Source organism: Carya illinoinensis, chromosome 9 (genome assembly GCF_018687715.1).
Source record: "Carya illinoinensis cultivar Pawnee chromosome 9, C.illinoinensisPawnee_v1, whole genome shotgun sequence".
Classification (NCBI taxonomy): Eukaryota; Viridiplantae; Streptophyta; class Magnoliopsida; order Fagales; family Juglandaceae; genus Carya; species Carya illinoinensis.
In genome coordinates, this window is record NC_056760.1 from 2,410,429 (window position 1) to 2,435,237 (window position 24,809).

The following is a 24,809-nucleotide window of genomic DNA, read 5'->3' on the forward strand; positions in this document are numbered from 1 at the left end:
AAAAGAAGTAAGGATGTATGAAAGCTTCACGGTTTATTTTTTGTCAGCTATAATTGTTCTCACTAAGAATAATTTTCTTTTTTCAATTATTTCTTGTATATCTTGCCTTGTCATTTAAAGTTCGTACCTTTTCTTCTTCAAGAAGAGACAATTTGTCCCGTAGCTTAGCTAAGTCATTTTCTATCTTATAACCAGCTGATTCAACTGAAATTATACTAACTAGCTTGCCCTAAGCAAATAAGTCTTCCACCAACCGTGAAAGAGTACTTCCTCCAAGAAAAGCTAGTAACACGAGAGGAAACTTTCGGAAGCCTTTTTATTGGTAATAAATGAAAATTAATAATTTAAAAGGAAAAAAAAAAAAAAAGGTTTTAGGCGTTTAGAGGGCTTAACCCAATGTGAAATTGGCGTAGTTCAAAAGAAAAATTTTAAATATAAGTTTACACATTATATACTATATTTTTTAATTTTTTTATTAAATATTTAATATATAGATAATAAGTAACAAAATTTAATTAATTTAAAAAGGAATAAATTTAAAAAATATATATAGCGTGTGGACTTATATCGTCACAAAGTTTAGCCCAAAATCTAGTGAAAAAGTCGGGTGCCACGCTCACCCAACGATAAGTTTTTGGGACCCATATGCCACGTGTCAATAACGACGCCTGCAAAACACGTTCTGAAAAGTACTCATCCGACCTGCCGAGAACCATCTAGAATACTTCTCACACCTCCCACTCTCAATTTAAGCGCGTGTAAAGCACTACCCTACTGCCCCGCCATCACCACCAGCGCGAGAATCCGGCGCCTACCCTGGCGTTGGTTCTCCAAATCTCACGTACCAATAAAAAAGAGAGACAAAAGACTTCGGGAAAAAAATTAATTGAAAAGAAAAAAAAAAGTATTGTGGGAAGAAAAATGAGAGTAAAGTAGTGGGTGGTCGCACGCTCGGGGTCCCAAAAAAATGGGTGAGTCGTATTAATTGAGGCTAATGAGCCGTCTGTCCGAAAAGCTCCGTCTGCACCTCCTCCTCGTCAGACCCACTAAGTTCCTCTCTCAAGAGCTCGCTCGCCTCTCCCTCTCCACGCTCCACCTCTGCAAGTCTCTCGCACGCGCCCTCGCCTCCAAAACCCTAGCTTTCTTCACCATGGACGACCTCTCCTCCTCCTCCGCCATCGACGACGACCTCTGGGACATCGACTCCAGATACCGCTTCCGCCCCCAACGTCGCCTCCTTGGCGACGATTACGACGACGGCGCGGACAACTCCATTGACAAGGTCTACTTGGTTCCCTACAGGTATTTTCCAATCCGCCACTTCTTCTTCTTATCGTTTTTTGTCTGTTTGATTGCCGGTAAAGCTATGAGAACCAAAGGATTTTATGTCGTCGTCTAAGCATTGGTGGATTTAGGTTCCAACGTTGTAATGCGTCGATTGTTTTATGGACAATTTTACGGTAAGCTCGTGATTTTTGGAACATTTTTAAACGGATACAATGGGACCCGTCACCGTTCTTTTATTGCTACAAATTCTTTTAAACGAGGTGCACTTGCGGGCCATCGGACTGTGCCGGTAAGTTTTTTTGAACGGGGTGTACTTCGTGAACGTAGAAATTGTCCGTGGTTTCAATTCAGGCAACGCATTGGAGAAGAAAAAACGACTTTTTAAATGGTCTCGCTATTTTTGCATTGAATTTCAGGTGGTGGAAGGAGTCGCAGCGTGATGACGACGACGAAACGGGAGGTGTTTTATACTCTGTATCAGTGAATGATGACACTGACTCCGAAATCGTTCTGGATTTGAAGAAGGTCGATTCTGGAAAGAGTAACAAGGCAAAAGAAGGATTTTCAGCCCGTGAATATGCCTTGCTTCCTGAAGCGTTGTGGTTGCGGGCCCTCAAACGGTGAGCAAACATAGTTTTGCTTGAATTTTGTTCCTTCTTTTTGCTAACGAGAACTCATAAGAAGGTTATTCATTGTGAGAACTCATCTTCTTGTTAGTCTGAAAAGCATAATGGCTGACGGCTCTTTTTAATCAGTTCCTGGTTCTTATTGAATGACATACATGATGAAACTACTCATTTGAGTTTTAATCTGAACCTTACCATTTTTTCCTAGATTTAATCTCAATGGCATAAATTAGAAGCAAATCCTCCTTTGCTGTAGGTCTTCTTCTTCTTCAGGCCGTTCTCTATGTTTTCCTATATTAATTTAGTCCGTTTCTCTTATTTCTCTCCTTTCAATCGGCTCTTCCTGGTCTCCTATGTCCAGGTCTCCTTTCTTTTGTAGCCCTCGGAACCCAAAGATAATATGGAAATTTCGTATGGAAACGGATCAGATTTTCTGTCTTGGATTTCAGCCTGATTTTTACATGGTAAATGTGAGATTCGATCCAATCTCGGATTTAGAGTTAGATTGTGCACGTCTCAGAGTCTTGCTGATGACTATCGACTTGAGAGTCCTATTGAGATAGGACTGGTGTCATTTGAAAGCTAATCCAAAAATCAAGAACTTTCTCCTCATTGTTATATTAATGCATCACAAAAGTATGCATTCTATGTTTGGCATTTTTTTCCTAAGGGCATGATATATTTGGCATTGAATTCTTCTTCTCTTTCTGTAGGCATTATGATCTTAGTGCAGCAGAGAAGGATATGGGGAGTTTCTATGGTGCTGGAGATTCTTTGCAGGATGTGTTTCCCATACAAATTAGGCTTTTTGTTTTGTGGGAAACAAATTCCTTAGTAGTAAAAGTCATCCAAGAGGTCAGTTTTGGGATATAATCTCCTATCCTTGTTTCCACTGATTGTCATCCATGAAAGGCTTTTAGTACTGTTATACCTGCATTTTGGATTTGGCTGATGAATGGTCAGATGTTTTCCTAAAGTTGGATAAATCTTTTTCTTTTTTCAGAGCTTAACATATCAGCTGTTGTTTATTAATATAGTTTCCATCGGAAACTTGGAATTATTTGAGAAAGAAAGAACTAGGAAAAAAAAGGCGTCTACCGTTTGGTGTTGACAGAAGATACTAGCTTGTTTTTAAAATGCTTTTTTTTTTAATAAGTGATTTTAGAAGCAGTGTGATTCAATGAGAGCTAGGCAAAAATTTTATGCTCTTTGGTGTTGATAGAAGATACAAACTTGGTTTTGAAATGCTTCTCGAAGGAGTTGTGATTGGATTTTTTTTAAGGCTATGTTTGGGTGCTGAGCTCATCTCAGCCTATCACAAACCAATCATTTATGAGACCTATTATTTTTTCAACTTCCCATAAAAATTTAAACATATTTTAACCTGCTCCATACATTCAAACACATATCTCAATCTACTTCATACATCAAACACATTTCAATGGGACCCACAAAACACTACTATTCATAAATTAATTCAGATAATCTGAGATTACCTCAACAACCAAACACAACCTAAGATTCCAGCCTTATGATGCGGTATCTAGTACTATAGTATGACATTGGGATGTATGCTATAAGAGCATTTTGGAACAGGATTGTCAAATAATTTTTTTTTTTTTTTTGATAAATAAGGATTGTCAGATAATTTTTCATAGAAGTGAATGGTGGAGGATAGTGTTGCAGGCAGCAGCGCACATACTTCTGAAAGGAAGCAACATAAGAGAAGAGAGTAACACCAAGTAGATTTTAAGCTTCATTTTTTCTTTGTATACTTCCTGTGTACTTGGGCTGTGCCTATTCTTGGTAATAAAATTCTTATTACCAAGCTTGATGGCCTGCGGTTTGAGTCTATTGATACTCAGAGTGTGTATGGGCTGGAGAGACCTTTTGATGAAGACGAGTTGTACAAGGTCATTTCTGGGATGGCGAAGGATAAAGCACCTGGACCAGATGGCTTCTCTATGGGTTTCTTTCAATCTTGCTGGGACATAGTGAAAGGTGATGTTATGCAGGTCTTCAGTGAATTTCATTCTTTTCAAAAGTTTGAAAGATCTCTTAATGCGACTTTTATTGCCCTTATTCCCAAGAAGCAAGGGGCATCGATCATTGAGGATTTTTGTCCTATAAGTCTGGTTAGTGGTATATACAAAATAATTTCGAAGGTGCTGGCCAACATGTTAAGCCCTGTGATGGAACTGATTATTTCCAAGCCACAAAACGCTTTTATTCGCGGGAGACAAATTCTTGACTCAGATTGCTAATGAGTGCTTGGACCATAGGTTGAGGGAGGGAGTTCCAGGTATTCTTTGCAAATTAGACATGGAAAAGACGTATGATCATGTGAACTGAGATTTCTTATTATATTTGTTTCGGAGGTGTGGGTTTGGTGAGAGGTGGATTTCATGGATGAGTCATTGTATTTCTACTGCAAGGTTCTTAGTGCTTGTTAATGGAACACCTGTTGATTTCTTCAATAGTTCTCGGAGTTTGCTTCAAGGAGATCCATTATCTCCACTTCTGTTTGTTATAGTCATGGAGGCTCTTAGTCAGATGGTAAAGGCGGCTGTGGATGGTAGTCTCTTATCGGGTTATCAGGTGGGCAATGGCATGGGTGACCCTATTATCATTTCACATCTATTATTTGCAGACGATACCCTTCTCTTCTGTGATGCGGATATTTGTCAAATCCAAACTCTATGAGCATTGCTACGTTGTTTTGAAGCAGTATTGGGTCTCAAGGTGAATCTTGGGAAGTCCAAGATGGTTCCAGTGGGTGCGGTCTCTAATAACCCCAGCTTAGCAAGCTTTTTGGATTGTAAGGTGTCCGCTTTGCTGATGACATATTTGGGCCTACAATTGGGCGCAACATTCAAGGCTACAGCTATTTGGGATGGGGTAGTGGAGAAGATTGAGAAAAGGTTGGCTGGGTGGAAACGAATGTATTTATCGAAAGGAGGTTGTCTCACCCTCATTAAGAGTACCCTTACTAATCTTCCCACTTATTATCTTTCCCTATTTCTTATGCCTATAGGGGTGGTGAATAGGATTGAGAAACTCTTTAAGGCGTTCCTTTGGGGGGGTATAGGGGAGGAGAATAAATTCCATTTGGTTAAATGGAAGACAGTATGTGCCCCAGTCAAGAGGGGGGGTTGGGAGTGTGTGACTTGAGAACTTTTAATAAAGCATTGTTGGGGAAATGGTTGTGGAGATATCAAACGGAAGGGGGATCTTTGTGGAAGACAATTATCGATGTTAAATATGGAGCGGCTTGGGGTGGATGGTGTTTGAATGAAGTGAGAGGGGGGTATGGTGTGGGCTTATGAAAGTTTATAAGGAAAGGGTGGCCATGTTTTGAACAAAATATTTGTTTTGTAGCAGGTGAGGGCAACCGTATCAGTTTTTGGTAGGATGTGTGGTGCGGAGACCAGGCTTTGAAAAGGGCTTTCCTGGCTCTTTATAGTATTGCAGCGAATAGGGAGGCTTCAGTGGCGGAAATGCGTTTCTTTTCACATGGTTCACATCAATGGAATATTCTTTTTAATAGGAACTTTCATGATTGGGAACTAACTTATGTATCAGATTTTTTCAGCCTGCTATACTCCAAGGGTTTGCCAACGACACAAGGGGATAGAGTGAAGTGGAGGGCTAATAATAAAAAATGCACGGTTAAGGCGTATTACAATATCTTGATAACACAAGATCATATTCCGTTTCCCTGGAAAAATATATGGAGGTCCTAGGCGCGTTCCAAAGTTGCTTTTTTCGTATGGAGTGTTGCTCTTGGGAAGATCTTGACTACGGATAACTTGAGGAAGAGGGGTTGTGTCATGGTAGATTGGTGCTATATGTGCAAAAAGAATGGTGAATTTGTGGATCACCTGCTATTGCATTGTGAGCTAGCAAGGGGGTTGTGGGACGAGATCTTTCAAAGGATTGATGTTCCTTGGGTGATGCCGCTGAGGGTTGTGGGTTTGTTGGGTTGCTGGAGGAAGTTGCAAGGTTGTCATCAGGTGGTTGCGGCGTGGAAGATGATTCCGCTATGTATCATGTGGTGTCTTTGGTTAGAGAGGAATGCACGTTGTTTTGAGGATAAGGAACGAACAACAGTGGAGCTGAAGAATATTTTTCTGCACACTCTATTGTCTTGATTTTCGGCTATTGTACTAAATGGGGATAATGCTCATGAATTTTTGTCTTTAATTTAGCTTAGCTAGAATGTATTTAGGTGTTCTTCTGTACACTTCCGGTGTACATGGCTTATGCCTTTTTCATTCATTTCAATAATATTTTCTCTTACCTATCAAAAAAAAAAAAAAAAAAATTCTTATTAATTATTTAAAAAAAAAAAAAAGATCTTAAGCTTCGTAGTTATAATGTATGGTTTGTACCAAAACTATCTATAAACAATGCTGATTCTATACGAGCAATGTTAGGGATGGAATGTTGCTTTTAGTTTTAAACTTATATAAAGAAATGTTCAAAGGTGGGTCTTTTGCTAAGAATGGGTGATTTTTAATGTCTTCCAGCACTTTAGGCAATCTCTCTATCCCTCATTCCATCTTCCTCCCAGCTTTCTTTAGAATTGTTGATATGGACATGGGCACCATACAAAGGAGGACTGCATGTTTAGGGAAAGAATTGGTTTAGGCTTTCTAGAATTCTTATATTTACTTAAATATATTTCCCTGGATAGATACCATTTATAGAGCAATCTAAAGCTGACCTTCCATTGGCAGACGGGTTGAGGATGTTCATTTAGTTGGTTGGTTGACAATAAAGTTCTCTGGAGCAGACTTCATCATTCAGTGCAATGATGAAGTCTAAGCTTTTAGGTCCAAGTGCATGGATTCAAACTTTGAGACTATTCATTTGATGCAAAAACTGCAGAAGGATGGGACCATATCCAAGTCTCTCTCCCAGGACTGAGCTACCCCAGTACCACCCTGATCTGTGAACACTTTGCTTGTTGTTAGACATTGTTATGTTTTCTACCCATCTCCTCTGAGTCACCCAATCTTGCAAGCTTTGATGTTGGTTGCATGAGTTTTAGTAGCGATGATGAGTGATATATTGATCCTTAGTATTGTATACGGTGTCAAAGTGCCATGAAGTTGGTTGGAAGAGCTTTATTCTTACTTATATATATATATAAGTTTGGTTAAGAGAGCAAAATGTACTTTACAGGGTACCCAGTATTAGATTGATATACCATTCATTGTGTGTATAACTTTTTGAAACCATCTGGAATTTTGGATTAAGTTGCTTTACTACTTTATTTGACATTTGGCTGCATTTTTCAGGACAATGTGCATAATTCTTACAAGAAAGCCTGCAATATTTTCAGTTCTGAACCTGAACCTGTGAGTTCCATCTCTCTCTCTCTGTCTGACGTTTCTGTCTCTCAATGTCTCTCTTTTGGGGATGGTGGTTTAGCTAAGATAATACTATCTCATTCCAAAAACTCTCTGATATAGTGGCCTCTTCATTTTTTTTTCAATGATATTTATTCGCTCTGTTATTTGATTGGTCAGTTAAGCATTTGGGACTTCTCAGGCCAGACAACACAATTTTTTTTTAATGACAGAATAAATATGAGTAAAGATTCTCCTGCACAACTGGGGAAAGAGGTAAGTACATAATTGTCTGACTGCTTTCATTTTGTTATATTCCCCGTTCTTTGTGTACAAAGTTGATTGGGAATAATACTCTTCCATCAAGCATCCATTTTGCTTCTCTCTCTCTCACATACCTGTTGTAAAGAAAATGAAGAGTCTTGGTATTTTTACTTAAAATCAGTGAAGATGGGATTTTCAGGAGGTAAGGGATCTTTTTTGTGAGTCGAAAACGGACAATGGGGCTAGAATATTGCTAAGACCGTTTAGAGGATAAATTTCTGATCCTGTAGAGGTTTTCAAGTTGGCCTTGAGGGGAACTTGTCCCTTTAATTTTAGTAGTTGGTCATCTGAGAAGCAGATTCCTCTCAGGAGTCATTTTCTTAAATTATCACTTGGCGTCTTTTGCCTCTTCCTGCTTCTAAAATATTAATCAAGTAAAATGTGAACACAACCAATATTTGGATGGACTCAATAAGTTGTGGTGGCACCTTGTTTGCTCCTTGATGTCATAATGGCCCTGGAGGACTAGCTTGTGAGGAAACAATCTAGAGATATTTTTAATGCTTTCTCATTATAACTGTTGTATTTTATAAAAATTATAAAATAGATCATTCTGATTATGGTCTACTTATCTTATGCTGTTGAGCTTTCTATGATTCCATTCCATTTGCAAGATTGTGAAATTGCCCAAATACTCAGTAATTGGAATATACTTCATGATTCACTTTTGTCACTGTAACAATACAAATATACAGCAACTTGAGTTTTGACCACGTGTTTAGTCGATTTATTTGCTCATTGTTTGCATGTTGGCCTTGCAGATTCTTCTTGAATTGCAAGTCTATGGATTTTCTGATGCTCCAAGGGGCAGAAATGAGATGGCTATACAGTCCAAGGTGGAAGATCCCTTTTGCAGCGGCCCTTTTAAGATGAATGGGAGCACTGAGAGAGTAAATTTAACTAACTCTTCACGAAGTGGTGGTAGCTATCAAGGAGCTGGTTCCTTAGGCTTGACAGGATTACAGAATCTTGGGAACACTTGTTTCATGAACAGTTCCATCCAGTGCTTGGTGCATACCACAAAGCTTGTTGATTATTTCCTTGGAGACTACCAGAAGGAGATAAATTATGATAACCCATTGGGGATGAAAGTATGATTTATGTTTATGTTATATCTTCTCTTTTTATCGAGTGGTCTTGTCCAAATGTAGCATATTTGATTATTTGATACCTCTTATCTCTAGTTTAATATGTTCATTCATGCTTTCAGGGGGAGCTTGCTTTAGCATTTGGAGATTTACTAAGGAGGCTATGGGCTCCAGGAGTGAGGCCTGTGGCTCCAAGACTGTTCAAGACAAAACTTGCAGATTTTGCTCCTCAATTTAGTGGCTATAATCAACATGATTCCCAAGTTAGTGACGTTCTTTTTGTTTATGAGTACCACTCAATTTCATTTTTGAGTCGTGAGAGGAGTTATCTCATTAATATGTTAAAATGTCTCTGATCTAGGAGTTTCTTGCATTCTTGTTGGATGGACTCCATGAAGATTTAAATCGTGTTAAGTGCAAGCCATATATTGAAGCCAAGGATGTTGAAGGTCGTCCGGATGAAGAAGTAGCAGAAGAATATTGGAAGAATCACCTTGCTCGCAATGACTCCATAGTTGTTGATGCCTGCCAAGTGAGTGATCTGTATTAGGCGGTTGCCATTTTGCATGAAATGCAAAATTTTGACATCTAGTTGTATACAAGACTTTACTTTTTACATGTGATGCAATGTTCATGTGATACCCCATATGATAAGGATAAGGTAGGTGGTGTGGGATCTCACATTGCTTGAGAAGGAGAAGTTCTTGCTCTTTATAAGGTTCCAATGGTATTTCAATTGTATCATTGACTAGTCATTTTGGAGTAGAGGTCATGTGGTTTGAGCCTTCCATTTGGGCATTACAAATGGTATTAGAGTCTATCCTAACAAAAAATGTAAGATTTGAGCAGTGTCACCTACAATGGATTGACCCGACGAGGATGTCGGGAATTTAAGAGGGGGAGATTGTGATACCCTATATGATAAGGATAAAGGTGCGTGGTGTACAAGATTCCACATTGTTTGGAAACGATAAGTTCTTGCTCTTTATAAGATTCTAATAGGGCCTCCAATTGTATAATTAACTAGTCTTTTTGGAGTATAGGACCTGTGGTTTAGGCCTTCCATTGGGGGGTTACAGTTCAATAAAATGAAAAACTCCAATTTTTTACACATGCACATAGGCTATGAAAGAAGAAGTCTTTATTCCTTCTTGGAAGCCTTTTATGCTGCCATGAATAATGCCTTCTAATGGCTAAGGCTGAAAAATAATTAGGGCTTTAAATAATTTTGTAGGCTGCTATGGGACTGGCTTCTGCAATTATCAGATAAACCATTTGTTTAAAATTAATTGGGTAATATTTTCCTTACTTTCTAGGGTCAGTATCGATCAACACTGGTTTGCCCTCTTTGCAAGAAGGTTTCTGTCACATTTGACCCATTTATGTACCTATCGCTTCCATTACCTTCGACAACAATGCGGACAATGACGTTGACAGTAGTAAGCACTGATGGGTCTACATTGCCAGCTGTGTATAACATAGTTGTTCCAAATAGTGGGAGGCTCACAGATCTTATTGATGTCTTAAGCACTCAATGCTCTTTAAGAGATGATGAAACCCTGTTAGTAGCTGAGGTATGTTGCTGTGTTTTTCAAATATCACCGTGTAGCACATAATTTATGATTATTGCATATGTGAGTATATGTTTTTTTTTTTTTTTTTTTTTTGGGGGGGGGGGGGGGGGGGGGGACCTTATTGTATCCAGGCCTTTGGTGTGGAGCATGAGCTCCTGAACACTTTTTGAGCTTTGATCTTTGATATTGGTGAACTTCTATACTTGGGTGGCTACTTTTATCCTCTAGCATAGTAATTGGAACTTTGCTATTGTATAACTATGTTTCAGGAATCATTGCAGTGCATGCAATCATATTTTGGTCACCACCATGCCAATGACCTATGGCTCAAATGATGATTCCATCTCCCATAAGAGTGGCTTGTGGGTGACATCATGAGTTGAAGTCTCATACCCACCAATAAATAATGCAAAACATTTTGGCCACCACTCTGTTCTGTCATCTGTGGCACTATCATATTACCATAACAGTGTAAGATCTATTACTAATTATTTAGATAATTTGCTTATAAAAAAATTATTTAGATAATTTGGTAAACAGTTGAAATAATGTAAAGTAACTATGCGGGATGAGATGATTTATGATCATTAGTTTATTTTATCTCCATCCTTTCATATATATATATATATATATATATGTGCATGTATATCATTTGGGATCCCCATGTCAAAGGGCCCATTCTCTTTTTTCTCAAGTGTTTGTGGATTCCATGTTGAGCACTGACCATGTGGAGCAATTTGTAGGTAGTCATAAATGCTATAAAAAGCATTCTGAGTTGGCTTGAGCCATCTGGTGCTATAGCCTTGATCAGGGATGAGGACAAACTTGTTGCCTATCGGTTACCAAAAGACAGCGAGAAATCACCCTTAGTGGTTTTCAAGCATCAACAGGTGGAAAAGTAAGTATGATTAGTTCCGTATTGAGTTTGTTTAGGCTTGATAATTTGACTTTTATTTGGTGATTTCACTTCTGGGTTGCCACTGCATTTCTTTTTCCCTTTCTCATCCAAGTGTATGAATTGCAGCTAGTTTTATAACTCAATGAGAAACATCATAGAACTTGTGTGTGACCACAGAAACATCTTGCAAGGAATTAAATAGATTAGTGTGTGATGTATGACTGATTCAGAAAACCTGCCTAGTATTGCTTTTGTGGTGAGCTTTAGGGCTTTAGATTTGAGAACGTATGCTCTTAGTCCTTATGATTTACAATGGGTTTGGGGTTTCTAGATTGAATGCTTGCAGGAGGTCGGATTTTTTTGCTATGTAAGCTATTTCTGAAAACAAAAGTGATGGATTGACTGCACTTGATAATGGGGCTTTAAGGCTTGCTTAATTAGTTATTTTGTGGCTAATGATTAGAGAAACTATGTGGATGTTTTAGGGTTTCAATAGGGCAAGGGTTCGACTTGGAGTTGCAAAGAGGCAAATGAAGCTGAAAAAAAAAAGAAGCACACTAAGTACCCATGCGTTCCATAAACCTATAAATAAATTACAGGAGTATAATTAGGTACAACAAACTTTAAGAAACAAAACTAAGCTAAAAGCCACATATAACATGCTAATAAATGCTTGTCAAACAATTGCAAAAAAATTCTTGTCTTGATAAAGCAAATATAACGTAAATATTTTAGTTTTAAAAAATACTAGTAAAAAAATATTTGTATTGAAAATGAATCTATTATGAGTTGAATTTTGTCAATAATTTCCTCAGATCCTTTGTGATCTCTTGAAGAAATGATGCAATTTTTGTTGTACTTGTTGAAATTTGGAATTTTATCATTAATCTATCATGAGTTTTCTGGCATTGCAGTTATGGCATTATCCCAAAATGGAAGACATTTGGCATTCCACTTGTAGCAAGGTTATCTGATATTTCTGATGGATCTGATATTCGTAAAGGGTTTTTGAAAATACTCAGTCCATTTTTAATGCCCAACGAAGATACATTATATACTTATGATGAGGGTACGGGAAATTCTGGTAAGGAAGATTCTGAAATGGAGGATGCCACCAGCCCTACAGTTTTGGATGCGGCTGCTGGGTCAGATAGTGGTAGACTGGACGAGACACATTTGGATACTGACTTCCAGTTCTACAGAGGACCAGAGTTTTCTGAGATAAAGATGAATGAGCCAGTAATGGTCTCGGGGTCAATCAAGGAGTTGGAGGTGCTTGTTTCATGGTCAGATAAGATGATTGAGAAGTATGATACATGCCTTCTCAGCTCACTGCCGGAGGTCTTTAAGCCCCAGAGGTCCATAAATAGGACTCAAGATTCTGTTTCCCTATACAAATGCCTTGAAGCCTTCTTAAAGGAAGAGCCATTAGGACCAGAAGACATGTGGTTAGTGTAGTGTGTTCTCATTCTTCATTCTAGTGTTGGAAGTTTTTTGTTCTTGTCGATAGCTATTCTTGACTTACTTTTGTGAGCAAGAACTGAAAAAAATGGTGTCTTTAAGAAGCTGAGATTGGTTGTGATTCTTATACATCACCAAACATGTTTGACTAAAATATTTAAGATATTCAATTCAAGTTATTATTCCTTTATTTCTCTTATAATTACTTTGCAGCTACATCAAACTGCAGGTACTGCCCTAGCTGTAAGAATCCTCGGCAAGCCATCAAAAAGTTAGATCTCTGGAGATTGCCCGAGATTCTTGTTATTCATTTAAAGAGGTTCTCATATGGACGATATTTTAAGAACAAGCTAGAAACATTTGTTGACTTCCCAGTTGATGATCTGGATTTCTCAACCTTCATTGCCCACAAGAGTAGCCAGTTGTCCAATCGCTACATTCTATATGCCATTAGTAATCATTATGGAGGTTTGGGTGGCGGTCACTATACTGCATCTGTTCATGTAAGTGGCATCTCGTTATAGAAAATTTTCTGATTGCTTGTTGTTAGGTGCCTTTCCCCGTCTTCTACTCCTAAAGGTGAGACTACACGCTCACTAATTATAGTAATGTTCCCATACAATTTTGACTGACTTGTGATATTGTGGCTTCCTTGATATGGAAGTGGCTCAGTTGACAGTTATTATAAAATAACCTCAAAAGCCAAAATTAGCGAGTAGCTGCGGGTTATGTTTCTTCAGAATTATGTAAAAACACATGGATAGATGTTTGTGTAAATTGGTTGCAGGAACATATCTACATATTTTCTGGAAATACATGACTTCGGATATTTTATGGGTTTTCTATTTCTCTTTGCTCGTATGCAGCATGGCAATGGTATGTGGGTTGAGTTTGATGACGACAAGGTTTTCCCTATCACCAAAGACAGGATAAAGACATCAGCTGCTTATGTTCTTTTCTACAGGAGAGCCCCAAATGTCTAATCCGTCATAGTTGTATAGTTAATTCTAACAATTTGGAAGCAGGATACAGTCAGCAAGGATACGGCCAATGAAGTGGATAAAGTTTTTCCCCTCAAACCATTTTGTAGGTTTTCTCTAGGAGTAACACACTTTTGGTTAAACGTAGAGAAAAGGAACAAAGCATATAATGTTGTACAGCTTTCAGTGGGCAGTAGAGACCAAAGGAACAGAGGATTCAATACTGTACAGCTTCTCAGTGGGCACCGATGAATGGGGATAGGTTACTGCAACTTATTTTTGTGTTACTTGTACATATACCTAAATTCAAATGAATTCTTGACTGACTCTCGCACAACGTATTATTTATTACATATTTGGATATATTATCCATTTTTGTTTCCATTTGATTGAATAATCATAGTTTAAACATTTAGTAGGGTGGGTTGACAATGGAAGTCTTGGTGCTGTACCCCAAGCTGGAAAAAGTTGCAGCAAACTGTCGTCCTTGTAAAGCTGCAAGGGGCTTTCTTCGTAGAAGTTCTCGACAGATTTGCAGCCACTTGACGCATTCACCCGATTACGCTGCACAGGAGATTATACATGAAAGAATAAGCATCAATGCTAGTCATGCAATTGACATGATGGGATATCTGTCCATGGAGGCGTCCAGCAGACTGGATTGAAGAATGTTCACTGGTAAAAAGCACTGCTTGGGAAGGCTGACCAGATTGTGAATAAACAGCCCCTAATGATTCTGGTTTTGGAGATCTTTTTCGAATGAGGAAAAGGATTTCTACAGTGATTCCTGTAAATGGCCCAATCACATGATGTTTCGTTGGCATGTCAAGGAAAAAGGTTTTAATTGTTGAACTTTTTTAAAAAGCAATGGAAGAATGAATCAAACTTGAGAAGTACGTAATCAAATTTTAAACGATTAAGGTTTCAGTTAAAGTAGAATTCTAATAAATAATTTTAGTCGTGATGTTTCCTTTGTCGGTGTATCAGGTCGCCTGAATTTCAAAGTTGGGGAACCACTTGCCTTGGACGCTATAAAGGCCTGGCCTGTGGTGTGTTTTGTTTTGAAAAAAGGAGGGGGGGGGGGGGGGGGGGGGGGGGGGGGGGGGGGGGGGTGTTGGTTCTCTGATCTAGACTCCAGAGTTTCAGTCGTCAAAGAAATATTCTATAATGAAGGCTGAAATCCTTACACCATCTACCGAGTATCAGCGTGGTTAAATTGTTCTTTCTTGTTTTTAATGCAAAACGCAAATCTCTTACCCCCGTCTGGTTACCCCCAGTCTGTGCGAATCTCTCCCCCCGGAATGAAGTCGTACCTTCCTCCTGGAAGCCATCCACTTAGCCCAACGATTGCCCCTAGATTGACATGATATGGGCTACAGTTATCTTCCCGGTGTACAAGAAGTTGCAGAGTAAAGGGCCATTGCAGTACCTATACTGAAGCCTCCAATGCCAACTTTAACTGTCAGTGTGATCAGGAAATTGACAATAATTGAATCAATTATTGCAATACATGAATCTACACATGGTCTGAAATGGAATTTCTTTTGAAATAAGGGTGCTAAACATAACTTCGAAAGTTAAACCTGCAAAATAAATCAAACGTAGAAACTGTGAGATTTATTTATAACAAATATAAATAAAGAATTTGTTTATCATGATTAGGCCGCTATACCACGCTGGCCAGCCGTACATGTGTATGGTGTAAAGACATCAATATAGAATCTCTCTCTAATCTTTGAGAAGGTACCTAGGCCCCCAGGAGTGGGAGATGTAAGGAAAATTACCCCTTTCCCCAACCTTTTTTTTGTGAAGCTCTTGAAAAAGAATTATTATCAATATATAATTACTTGGTAAAAGATGTTTATAATCTCTATCTCATTATAAGGTTGACCTACGAATCACAAAGAAGGTAAACTTTTAGAAGGTCAACTTGGTTGCTGCATTAGTTCGTAGCATGCGAGTCGAGGATGCATTGTTGCAGCTGGCAAGTGACAGTTAAGCGAGCCGGAAGGACTGTATCATCAGGTAATAGAAGAACCCTACACTTTTCAAAATTACCAATAAGGACGACCTTGCACTGTATTTTGAAATCATTTTAATGCGTTCAGTTTATGTTAAACGCATGCTGGCTCATGTTCATGAAATTAATGAAATAATATATCATATTTAGTATTTGAAGGTGTGTTCAGAATACCATGATGGAGGAGGGGCTCTCCAATCTGTAATAGCAGGGGCAAAGCTTGTGAACGAAGTGCCATGGCTGCAAGAGTCCCAGCTTCTTTCCCATGTTTCACAACCTGATAGAAAGTTGTGCACGTGTGGAGGGATCTCTTCCTAGTTTCTATGCCTCCTTTTCAGTAGAAACTGTCTCTTAGAAATGGAGGAGCAACCTTGTTTCAATCTCAGGCAACACTTGCATTCAAATATTTTCATTTTAATCGATTATTTATAATAAAACTTGACCATGCTCTTATTTTCTCTTTCGAGTCTTTTACACCTTTTTATCTAATTCTTTTTGTTTCCAGAGATGGGTATGCAAATGCAAAACTCATGCTTTCGTCGAGGAATTTGGCATTTCCAGTTGAAGCCTACTCCATATCCCAAGCATAAGTTCTCTTATCATATAATATGTATGTATATAGATATCCAGGGAATAAGTTCGACATTCAAAGAATTATTAAGAAATCTTATTTCAAAGCATCTTGACTAAGCAGCACGGTTTGGTATGTCAACACTTCTGTGCCTGAGAATCTCAACGCCCAAGTAGTCAACAGAACCAGGAACAGCCACATGAGGTTTTCCAACTTTCACACGAACAGCCGATATCTGGGGATGCTTTGTAAAAGTGGTAGACGCAATGAGTTGAGCCACTGACTCGAGAAGATTCTGAGCAGGCCCTTCCACAGTTTCTTTTACTATTCTGCACTTCACCCATTCAACCCATCGTTTATATTCTTCCTATATCAAACTGAGCATGCAGAACATATGTATAGGTCACATAAAGTAGAGATTCAACATTAACCACACTTTATGCAGGTTTGTATTGCAGGATATCTACCAATCATGCATGACCTCAGACTTACTGCAATTGCTATAAACGTATTAATTTAGTGTGGAATGCTTTGAGGTAAGGGAATAATATCCTCTTCTTTTCACTCGAAATAGATAGTATCAATGTAAAACATAGCGTATTTTAGTTACTGATTTACTGTTGATAAGTGAAATCAGCATGGTAAACAAAATTGATACCATCATTTCACTTGAAATGAGAGGATATTGTGGAGGTCAAATATATAGCTTACCGGTAAATATCAGTGTAACTCACAGTATCTGACAAATTATCAGATTTACCAGCAGGCAGGAGGTCCATCCATGCATCAACATCCACCAAGAACTTCTGACCCAGCTTCCTTTCTTCTGTCTTCACCCCATGATATCCATGGAACTTCAAGCCCCTCAATATAAGTTTGTCTCCCTTCATAATTGCATCATCTTCCATCAACGCTCCTAATCATCAGAGTCACCACTTATTACCCATACACTCAGAAAGGATAAGATGCAAACATTATGTGCTTCTTGTAAGATTAGACGGACTCCACAGTTTACAGCTAATAAAATGGAAAAAGGGTAGTGCTACAGAGAAGCCTTTTATATTAAGCACATTGCACGCCAGCTGAGGTGGAATAATTATGTTAATAAAAACGAACTCTCAATAAATAAACCGCGTTCCTCTCTCTCAGAAAACAGATTCCTGAAACACAAGTGTTGTTCACTGTAGTGCTTGTTCTTCGCTATTGAGTTCAAACCCTCTCTCCGATCTCTGTAATGCTGGATTTTTGCCCTACCGACTTTTTTTTTTGGCTGACAAATAATATTGAATGTGCAAAGATCGAATCTTCAAGCCTGATAGAACCAATTACAAAGCTGAAAATTTGCCTGGCGTGGAAAGTGGCCACTGTCGTCCAAGTAGCGTCTATCCCTCTTTTGATGAAAATTCTAAACGAAATTTGACTGCAAGTGATCTTGAAAATGGGGGTAAAAGCCAGATCTTTAATTGCACTAAGAATCAACCAATCCAAAAGACCCAACTCGACAAAACCAAGCAAAATCAATCAACCAGAATTCACTTCGAACACTCAAGTTCTCGAAACAGACTGGCTCAGAAAAAATCCAGTTCTCCAAGCAAAACCCGTGAGTATAAAAAAATAATCCTTGTGCCAGCACCACCCAGCCCAGCAAACTAAAAACTTTACAAAAAAAATCCCTCTCATCTCTTTATTATTCATCACGATGTCATCACAGACCAACAAACACAATATAGATTCTCATCAATGGGCAAAAAAATTGCAGACCAAAGAAATACCCTAAATATTCACAAATGTTAAAGGGAAAAGGAGATGGGAGAAATTATAAAAGGGATGGGAGAAATGGAAAAAACAAGTGAACCTTAATGCCTGATCTTTGTTGCGTGACCTGAGCTATGGAATGGTTCCGTTGTGGGTGAGTCTCGGGAGGAGGGAGATGGGAGAAAGGGGATAGTTCTTCAGCCGTGAGTGTTGTGCTAAATTGGCTGAGCTTCCTAAATTGGCTAGTGTGCGGCGGCAGAAAAAAGAGAAATGAAAGCCAAGAGGAGAATTCGAGGGTGAATTCCTGATGTCGATTGCCGACGCGTGCGCTAAAATCTAGCGGTCGCGGTTATTCGTAAGCAACAGACGACCGTGAGAAGCACACGTGGTCCCTTTTCAACTTTCTTTTCTAAACTTCGAAAAGCAAAAGCGTCCTCTGACTCTTCCCTTGACGTCTTTCTAAGTGGTCCCCACCAGACACAGTGTCCCGAGGCCAGTGATCAATGTAGTCCTCTTTCTTTATTTTTTTAATTTTTATAAAATATCTCATTTTATTTTATTTTATTTTATTATTATTATTATTTTTTAAAATTTTATATAAAATAAAATAAAAAATTTTAATTTTTTAAAATTTTAATATAAAAATAATATATTTTAATAATATTTTATTTAACTTTTAATTTTAATTTCAACTCATCTCATTTTATTTCTTCTCGTATTATCGTTAAAACCGCCTTTAAGTTGTCTTAATCGTAATTTAATTTGATGAGCTCTGAAAACAGGTGTCGATTTGCGGGTGACTCCGATCCGCGTCTGGAATTCGTATTATCAAGGGGAGTGGCCCATGTTTCATATCCGTCTAGGTGGTCACACGTCAGCTGAGTCTGTCTCCTCTTTCAATGGATGAATGATTGAATTTTTTTATGGAGATCTGCATTGGAGTGGCGAGGATTTCAGTGTTCTGTTTAGAGCTAATAAAGGCTGAACTAGTGCTCCTCAGGGAGCTTCGTGCGAGGTGAATTTTAAAGAATTCCAGAAGAGTCTGCATCTGGGTACTTCGATATTTCTGGTTTTGCTTTGGATTGACTTTTGTTGAATATCAAAGTATCTCCGTGTGTGGGCTCCTATGTTTTGGCGTTTTGCTTTTACTTTGCATTTACTGTTTATGTTGTGTAATCTGGGGTGTTTCTGGCTTTCGGTTATTTCCATTGGTTTATCTGTTTAGAGGTGTGGTGTTGATGATTCTCGTTTATTTCTATTGGTTGTATGTGCTTAGAGGTGCTTGTGTTTGTGTGCATAATGTCTGACGCCAGACAGTGAGTCATTAACCATTGTGATATTCTGTTGGGCGTTGATGAAGAGTTTTGTTGGTGTAGATTTCGATGAACAAGCTCATCTAGTCTCGAGTGCTTTATAAGATGGAAATATAAGTGAACATCTTTCATTATCTTGTGTAGATCAAAAGAAACCCTTCGCGGATGACATCAGAGTCTTGAATTGATGCATTTATGTTTGCCTTCCATTGAGCGCATCTAATTTTACTTATTGTGGTTAACTATGCATATAGACGAAAGCTTCAGCTGAATACACATTTTGCAACGACGGCATTGGTTTTTTTTAGGTCCCCTGTTAATCATTATCTTCATTCATTTTTATTTGATGAAAATTCATTGTAACATTTTTGTAAGGAAATCCCTAATCCAGCAGACGATACTGAAATCAAATAATGGCGTGTGGTTCAGGTTCTGTGCTTGACTGTTTAAGAGAGAGCTCTTCCCAATTTTCTTGGATATGCAAAGATGGAGAAAAAACAAAAGATCACTCAGTACAGGGAAAGGTTGGATAAGACACTTGCATTGCCTGATCTGGCAAATAAGGAGACACTTGAAACCTTAGTCAAGAATCAACTCCTACGTTTTTCAGAAGATGAAACTAACGGTCCTTAATTCCCCTGATTTTCCTTTTGACCTTCTTTAGACATCTGTGGCGTATGTTTCCTTACGTTACAAAAATGATATGCATTTGTGGACCACTTTCCAATTATAAATGTTTGTTTGTGCAGGGTGCAATCAGAAAGTAATAGAAAATAGGACTGCACAAGTATCATTTTTTCTTGACATGTTGAGGAGTGCTTCAGTAGATGATAACAAGGGATCGGAAGCCAGTGAGAGATCACGTGCTGAATGGAAGGTATACCATCTGATTTGCATGGTTTTCTTCCTATCATTTCCTCTCCTTCACGTCCTTTTGTATTCTGAAATCTTCTTTGTTTACTCTCCGTCTCTATCTCCCCTGAGCCTTTTTCATTCATATATCAAGGCAAGTTTTCTTCAGAAAATTTAAATAATTCGGTCTGATGAGTGACGTTATTCACTGATTGGATTAACTTCTTTGTAAAAAAGGTTCAACTTGTGAAAATGAATGCACTTGCATATGATTTTACATTTGGATGGGCTTGTTTATGACATTTTTATTAGGAGGTCTTGGGATAGTTTTGTGACAACCTACTTTTGGCAGTTAAAACAAGACAACGAAGACTTTCGTGTTATGTATCGTGAAGGGCTCGAAGGCTCTCCCTTTCATACTTTACTAGTGGAAGGCTACATAGATGGGCCTATAGATGTTTGTAAGTTATACAAGAATTTCGAGACATCTTGAGCTTATCTTGCATTGATGAATAATAATCATGTAATCATTTAGATTGTTAGATATCATTGGATATCATATAAAATATCTTTTAGAAAAATTCTGCCCTTCATTGCAGGTCTATGCACCTCATGGGAGTCATCCCTCTACAAGAAATGGTAAGCATTTTTTCCTCATTCTATGCGCATTTAATTCTCTACTTGTCACCTATAAGGGCATAAGCTGTGTTTGATTGCCTGATATATAAAATCTCATTTTTGCTCTGCATGAATGATAGAGTATCAACATACATCTCATTGTGAAACGAGAAGCTTCATCTCCTTTCTCTCTCTTTCTTTATTATTCTTTTTTTCCTTGCTTTTTTTTTTTTGTGTTTTTTTTTTGGGGGGGGGGGGGGGGGGGGGGGGTTATATTGAGTGAAGAAAATCAAATATCCTTCATCATGGAGCAGTGACAGTAATATAACATTTATCACTTGAACTATTTCCTTCAGTTTTCAATTTGTTGGCATTATATAGGGTCTTATTAGTAATATATTGTTTTAAGGGATACTTTAGCCACAAAGGAATTACACAAAAGCAATCCCACAAACTGATGTGCTTGATGTGGTCGTTAGATTGTAAAGTTACTTTTATTTATGAAGCCACATCAGTTTGTGAGATTATTTTGTGTAATTCCTTTGTGGATGTAGTAGTACTCTTGTTTTAAAGAGTCTTTGAATTTTCAGAAGTTACTAGTTATCAAAATTTTAGTTTGTGAAGATCCTAGTGATATATGTGATATGTATTATTATTGTTATTATTATTATTCTTATTATTTGTAAAAGATGGGGGAGAGAGAGAGAAACCAACCTTTTCTCTTGACTGAATTGATACTGTAATTTTGACAATATTTTTCTTCTTTTTCATTCTATTAATCTCAGGTGGCCTCAGTTTAGTGTTCCGACTTTCAAAATTATCCGTGGCAAATGTTTGCAAAAGGTGCGGATTGGTGAACAGATATCTTTAGTGAGGTTCGTCTAGCATTGAACTGCAGCATTGCTTAAATTTTGTTAGATAGTATTTTTTTTTCACTTTCTTAGATATATTTCACTTTGAAAACCTGATTTTTCTTTGAATTTTTGGAAGAAAGGTTGAAGGTTCCTTGGCCACTGTCAACAAGGGAGGCCATTGTGCACTATTTTATGTTTGAGTACTTTCAAGATGATCTCATTGTTGTCCTTCTAAACACGGTAGTCCTTGAAATCTTTAGTGGACTATTTTGTCTCGGTTGCAATGTTTTTTTCTGTCTGTCATTTCTAGGTTGAACCTGAAGTAAAAGTATTTTATTACAATTGCACTTGCAGATTTCTGATGTGGAAAGCATTGATATATCTACTCATGGTTTTGCCAAAGAGGTGATCCCTGAGGCAAATGGCGTTGTTAGGATTGATGTTGTAGGAGGCGTTGCTTTGCAGAAGGTGACCTCAGAAAGAAGTTACTTTCGGTGAGTGGTAGTTAATTGGCTATCATGTAGATCCTGTAAGCAAATCCAATTGTGTTGAAGAGGCTAGACTGTAGTGGACATTTAGATCTTTAATGAACCTAATCCCATATGCATCCTTTCGGCATAAATTTAGTTTATTATATCTTGGCAGTAAAGGGCAAGAGCATTGATGATTTAGGGCTTTCTTTATAAATTATAAACACATTTTGTCTGCTTGAAAATGAGTCTGGTGACTTTGCCATGGGCAGCTTGTCTTACATCACCAGTGGAAGTAATTTATGGAGTAACTTGCTAACTAAGCAAGTTTTTTTAAGTGATTGGATTTCTGCCCACCGGTACCTAAGATAATTTGAGTAATGTTGCATGATTTATTTCCTTGTTCAGTGCTCCTCCAATTTTTAATCTTTAGGAACTTCTAATTTTGTAGGACAATAGCAAATATGGACATCAAGTTGGACTTTGTCCCTCCATCCCTTATAAACTTTATCTCACGGCAGCTCATTGGCAGTGGTTTCAGACTCTATCAAAAGGTCATAAACCTTATTCTGTCATACTTTACTACTAATTTGGTTCAAGTTATCATTTTTCTTGTCCATTGTTTCAGCAATAAGACCAACTCATGGAGGAGGAATACTATTCAAATCAGTTGTGTGTGAAGTTAAAACCACATTTGAATCTAATTGAATCATCCAATTCGATAACTTCTAGAATTAACTGCATTTATCCTACTTAATCACTGGATTTCAGCAGCTCTTGATAGGACCCATGCAATAACATCCTGTGTGTTGGCATCCTTTATGTGATTCCTGTTCTATTGTTTTTTCTCACACTTTCCAATCCTCAAAACCACAGGTAGTGTCCTCTATTTCTAAGACTGACAGAGATTTTATTGATGCCTTGGGCGACCCACTGTATACTAAAATACGTGGAGCTCTTTATTCCGCTAATATATCAGAAAGGGCTGTGGAAGGAGAAAAGATCAAGAATGATGTGTGTATTTTCCCTGAAGAACATCTTATTGCGAATAAGCAAGAGGAATTGGTGGATATATGTCAGGAGGTTCATTGTGATTACCATGCAAGTGAATCTGAGCCAAAAAATGCAGTAGTTACAGACAGGAAAGCTTTTGGAGAGATTGAAGAAGAGAGTGAAGAAAACAAGCACTTTGAGGAGGATGGTAAGGACACAGATCACATTTCAACCAAGGAATTCAATGAAGGGTGTAATGTAAATGGCAAAAGAAGTATATCAATCAGTTCTGAGGTGGAACAAGCTCTGGGAACATTAGAAAAGGTCATCTCAGTGCTTCGGGAATATGGGTTTAATGCCCAAACTGGGTTCGCTTCTGGGTTAACCAGCAAAGATGTGGAGGTTCTGACAAAGGACTCAAATTTCAATGATGAGGTTATTCTTGAAGTATTGGAAAACGAAATCATTGATGGGACTTCACATGAAAGGCCTAGGAATAACTCTAGCAATCACAGCTTCAGGTAATTTTGTTAATCACAGCTTATGTATTTCTTATAGTTCATTCAATTTTGGAAATCTGTTTAGGAAATGCCATGCCCTATCCTTTTTCTTTTGCTTTGAGATGGTATCACTTCATCAATCTCAAGGTGGAAGGGAAAGTACTTCAATCAGTGCTTGCTCCGTCCTTTAAGTCCACCACAACACAAACCAGAGTCCACATTTGATACACGGATCTGTATTTATTCAACATTTTGATGCATGTATCTGTATTTAATATCTTATTACTGGAATCAACTCAACCATGCAGAACTTATGTCCCACTTTCAAATCAACTAATAAATGGTGCTTTTCCAATCCTGTTTTTGCAGGCATGCACGATCAAATTCTCTCCCAAGGGAGGTAAACCATAACAAAATTCTACTAGCATCAACGGAGCAGGTGCAGTATCTTTCGGTTCCTAATGAGGCTACGCAGGTTACTTTGAACGGGACAACAGAAGTACAGGCTTTGGACCAAAGTGCACATGATATTAAGCAAATAAGCGCAGAGGCAAATAGCATCCAGGAAAGTAGTCTAAACGGAGAAGAGATATCAAGCGGACAGAAAAAGCATGGGCTATGTTGTTTCAGGATGTGAGGTTGAGTTAGCTGAAAAAGAATCGGTAGAAAATTTGAAAAACTCAAAAAGGTTTCATTATGGTCACACCACAACTCAATCCTCACAGTTACAAATGAGAGGTTTTGTACCATGTTGGAGATAACTTGTATGATAGTTTCCAATTAGTTCTCTATAGATTTTTGAAGTCTAAAATAGGAGCCGCTTGTTTCCAAATCGTCTTCTAACCAATAAGAGGCTTTCTTCACACACCAATATTAACCATTTTACATTTTTATTACAGAGTTTTGTAGTACAGATAATTGATATTTCCATCATGTCATAAGAAAATAAATAGAAGCAACAATTTTTTTTTATTATTTTTTTATATTTTATATTATGAAATTTATATTCTGGTTTAAATTTAGTAATTTAGACTATTTATATATATATATATAAATATATATATATATATATTTTTGTCATTTTAATAGACAAAATTTATTGGAGATGGTGATGTTATTGTTTGGAATTTTGATAGTTAGGTGCTAATTGATGCGAGTGAAAAATCGTGTTTTCTAATGGTGTTCGTGTTTTCAAATAATGAATATTTGATTATATAGATAAAATTAAAAATTTTATAATTTTTTCTTTCCAAAAAAATCCCTTTTCATTG

The 24,809-nt window shown here is 37.8% G+C and overlaps 3 protein-coding genes across 8 annotated transcripts; 2 read left to right on the forward strand and 1 right to left on the reverse strand.

The window, feature by feature from the left end:
• Positions 1 to 808: 808 nt before the first annotated feature.
• Positions 809 to 13,976, forward strand: LOC122276061 (ubiquitin carboxyl-terminal hydrolase 8-like). 2 transcript variants are annotated; one of them, XM_043085498.1, is made up of 13 exons: positions 811 to 1,302; positions 1,704 to 1,907; positions 2,627 to 2,768; positions 7,217 to 7,276; positions 7,448 to 7,543; positions 8,353 to 8,682; positions 8,802 to 8,942; positions 9,041 to 9,211; positions 9,996 to 10,253; positions 10,997 to 11,151; positions 12,066 to 12,599; positions 12,842 to 13,115; positions 13,479 to 13,976. In XM_043085498.1, the coding sequence occupies exons 1-13, from the start codon at positions 995 to 997 to the stop codon at positions 13,593 to 13,595; spliced, it is 2,790 nt and encodes a 929-aa protein (XP_042941432.1). In that variant the 5' UTR covers positions 811 to 994; the 3' UTR covers positions 13,596 to 13,976. The 2 variants fall into 2 exon arrangements, with proteins under 2 accessions (XP_042941433.1, XP_042941432.1); XM_043085499.1 differs by lacking the exon at positions 9,996 to 10,253 and having other exon boundaries at positions 809 to 1,302.
• Positions 13,977 to 16,188: 2,212 nt separating this feature from the next.
• On the reverse strand, positions 16,189 to 18,263 carry LOC122276064 (dihydroneopterin aldolase 2-like). Its single transcript, XM_043085507.1, has 3 exons — positions 18,039 to 18,263; positions 16,895 to 17,099; positions 16,189 to 16,512 (listed from the first exon to the last, which is right to left on the reverse strand). Exons 2-3 carry the CDS (start codon positions 17,089 to 17,091, stop codon positions 16,299 to 16,301), a joined length of 411 nt encoding a protein of 136 aa, XP_042941441.1. The 5' UTR covers positions 17,092 to 17,099; positions 18,039 to 18,263; the 3' UTR covers positions 16,189 to 16,298.
• Positions 18,264 to 18,706: 443 nt separating this feature from the next.
• Positions 18,707 to 24,409, forward strand: LOC122276062. Of its 5 annotated transcripts, none has more exons than XM_043085500.1 (11): positions 18,707 to 18,990; positions 19,681 to 19,876; positions 20,001 to 20,128; positions 20,456 to 20,564; positions 20,703 to 20,742; positions 21,507 to 21,596; positions 21,716 to 21,815; positions 21,930 to 22,069; positions 22,497 to 22,599; positions 22,922 to 23,559; positions 23,908 to 24,409. In XM_043085500.1, the coding sequence occupies exons 2-11, from the start codon at positions 19,738 to 19,740 to the stop codon at positions 24,173 to 24,175; spliced, it is 1,755 nt and encodes a 584-aa protein (XP_042941434.1). In that variant the 5' UTR covers positions 18,707 to 18,990; positions 19,681 to 19,737; the 3' UTR covers positions 24,176 to 24,409. The 5 variants fall into 5 exon arrangements, with proteins under 5 accessions (XP_042941434.1, XP_042941436.1, XP_042941438.1 ...); XM_043085502.1 differs by having other exon boundaries at positions 18,707 to 18,953; XM_043085504.1 differs by having other exon boundaries at positions 18,708 to 18,990; positions 19,681 to 19,775.
• Positions 24,410 to 24,809: the final 400 nt, after the last annotated feature.

Coding starts and splice junctions, on each gene's coding strand:
- LOC122276061 (XM_043085498.1), top strand. CDS start 995: ATGAGCCGTCTGTCCGAAAAGCTCCGTCTGCACCTCCTCCTCGTCAGA. Junction 8,683..8,801: donor ATAACCCATTGGGGATGAAA/GTATGATTTATG, acceptor TCATGCTTTCAG/GGGGAGCTTGCTTTAGCATT. Junction 13,116..13,478: donor ACTATACTGCATCTGTTCAT/GTAAGTGGCATC, acceptor GCTCGTATGCAG/CATGGCAATGGTATGTGGGT.
- LOC122276064 (XM_043085507.1), bottom strand. CDS start 17,091: ATGGAAGATGATGCAATTATGAAGGGAGACAAACTTATATTGAGGGGC. Junction 16,513..16,894: donor AGTTACACTGATATTTACCG/GTAAGCTATATA, acceptor GGTGAAGTGCAG/AATAGTAAAAGAAACTGTGG.
- LOC122276062 (XM_043085500.1), top strand. CDS start 19,738: ATGGAGAAAAAACAAAAGATCACTCAGTACAGGGAAAGGTTGGATAAG. Junction 21,597..21,715: donor GAACAGATATCTTTAGTGAG/GTTCGTCTAGCA, acceptor TTTGGAAGAAAG/GTTGAAGGTTCCTTGGCCAC. Junction 22,600..22,921: donor GTTTCAGACTCTATCAAAAG/GTCATAAACCTT, acceptor TCAAAACCACAG/GTAGTGTCCTCTATTTCTAA.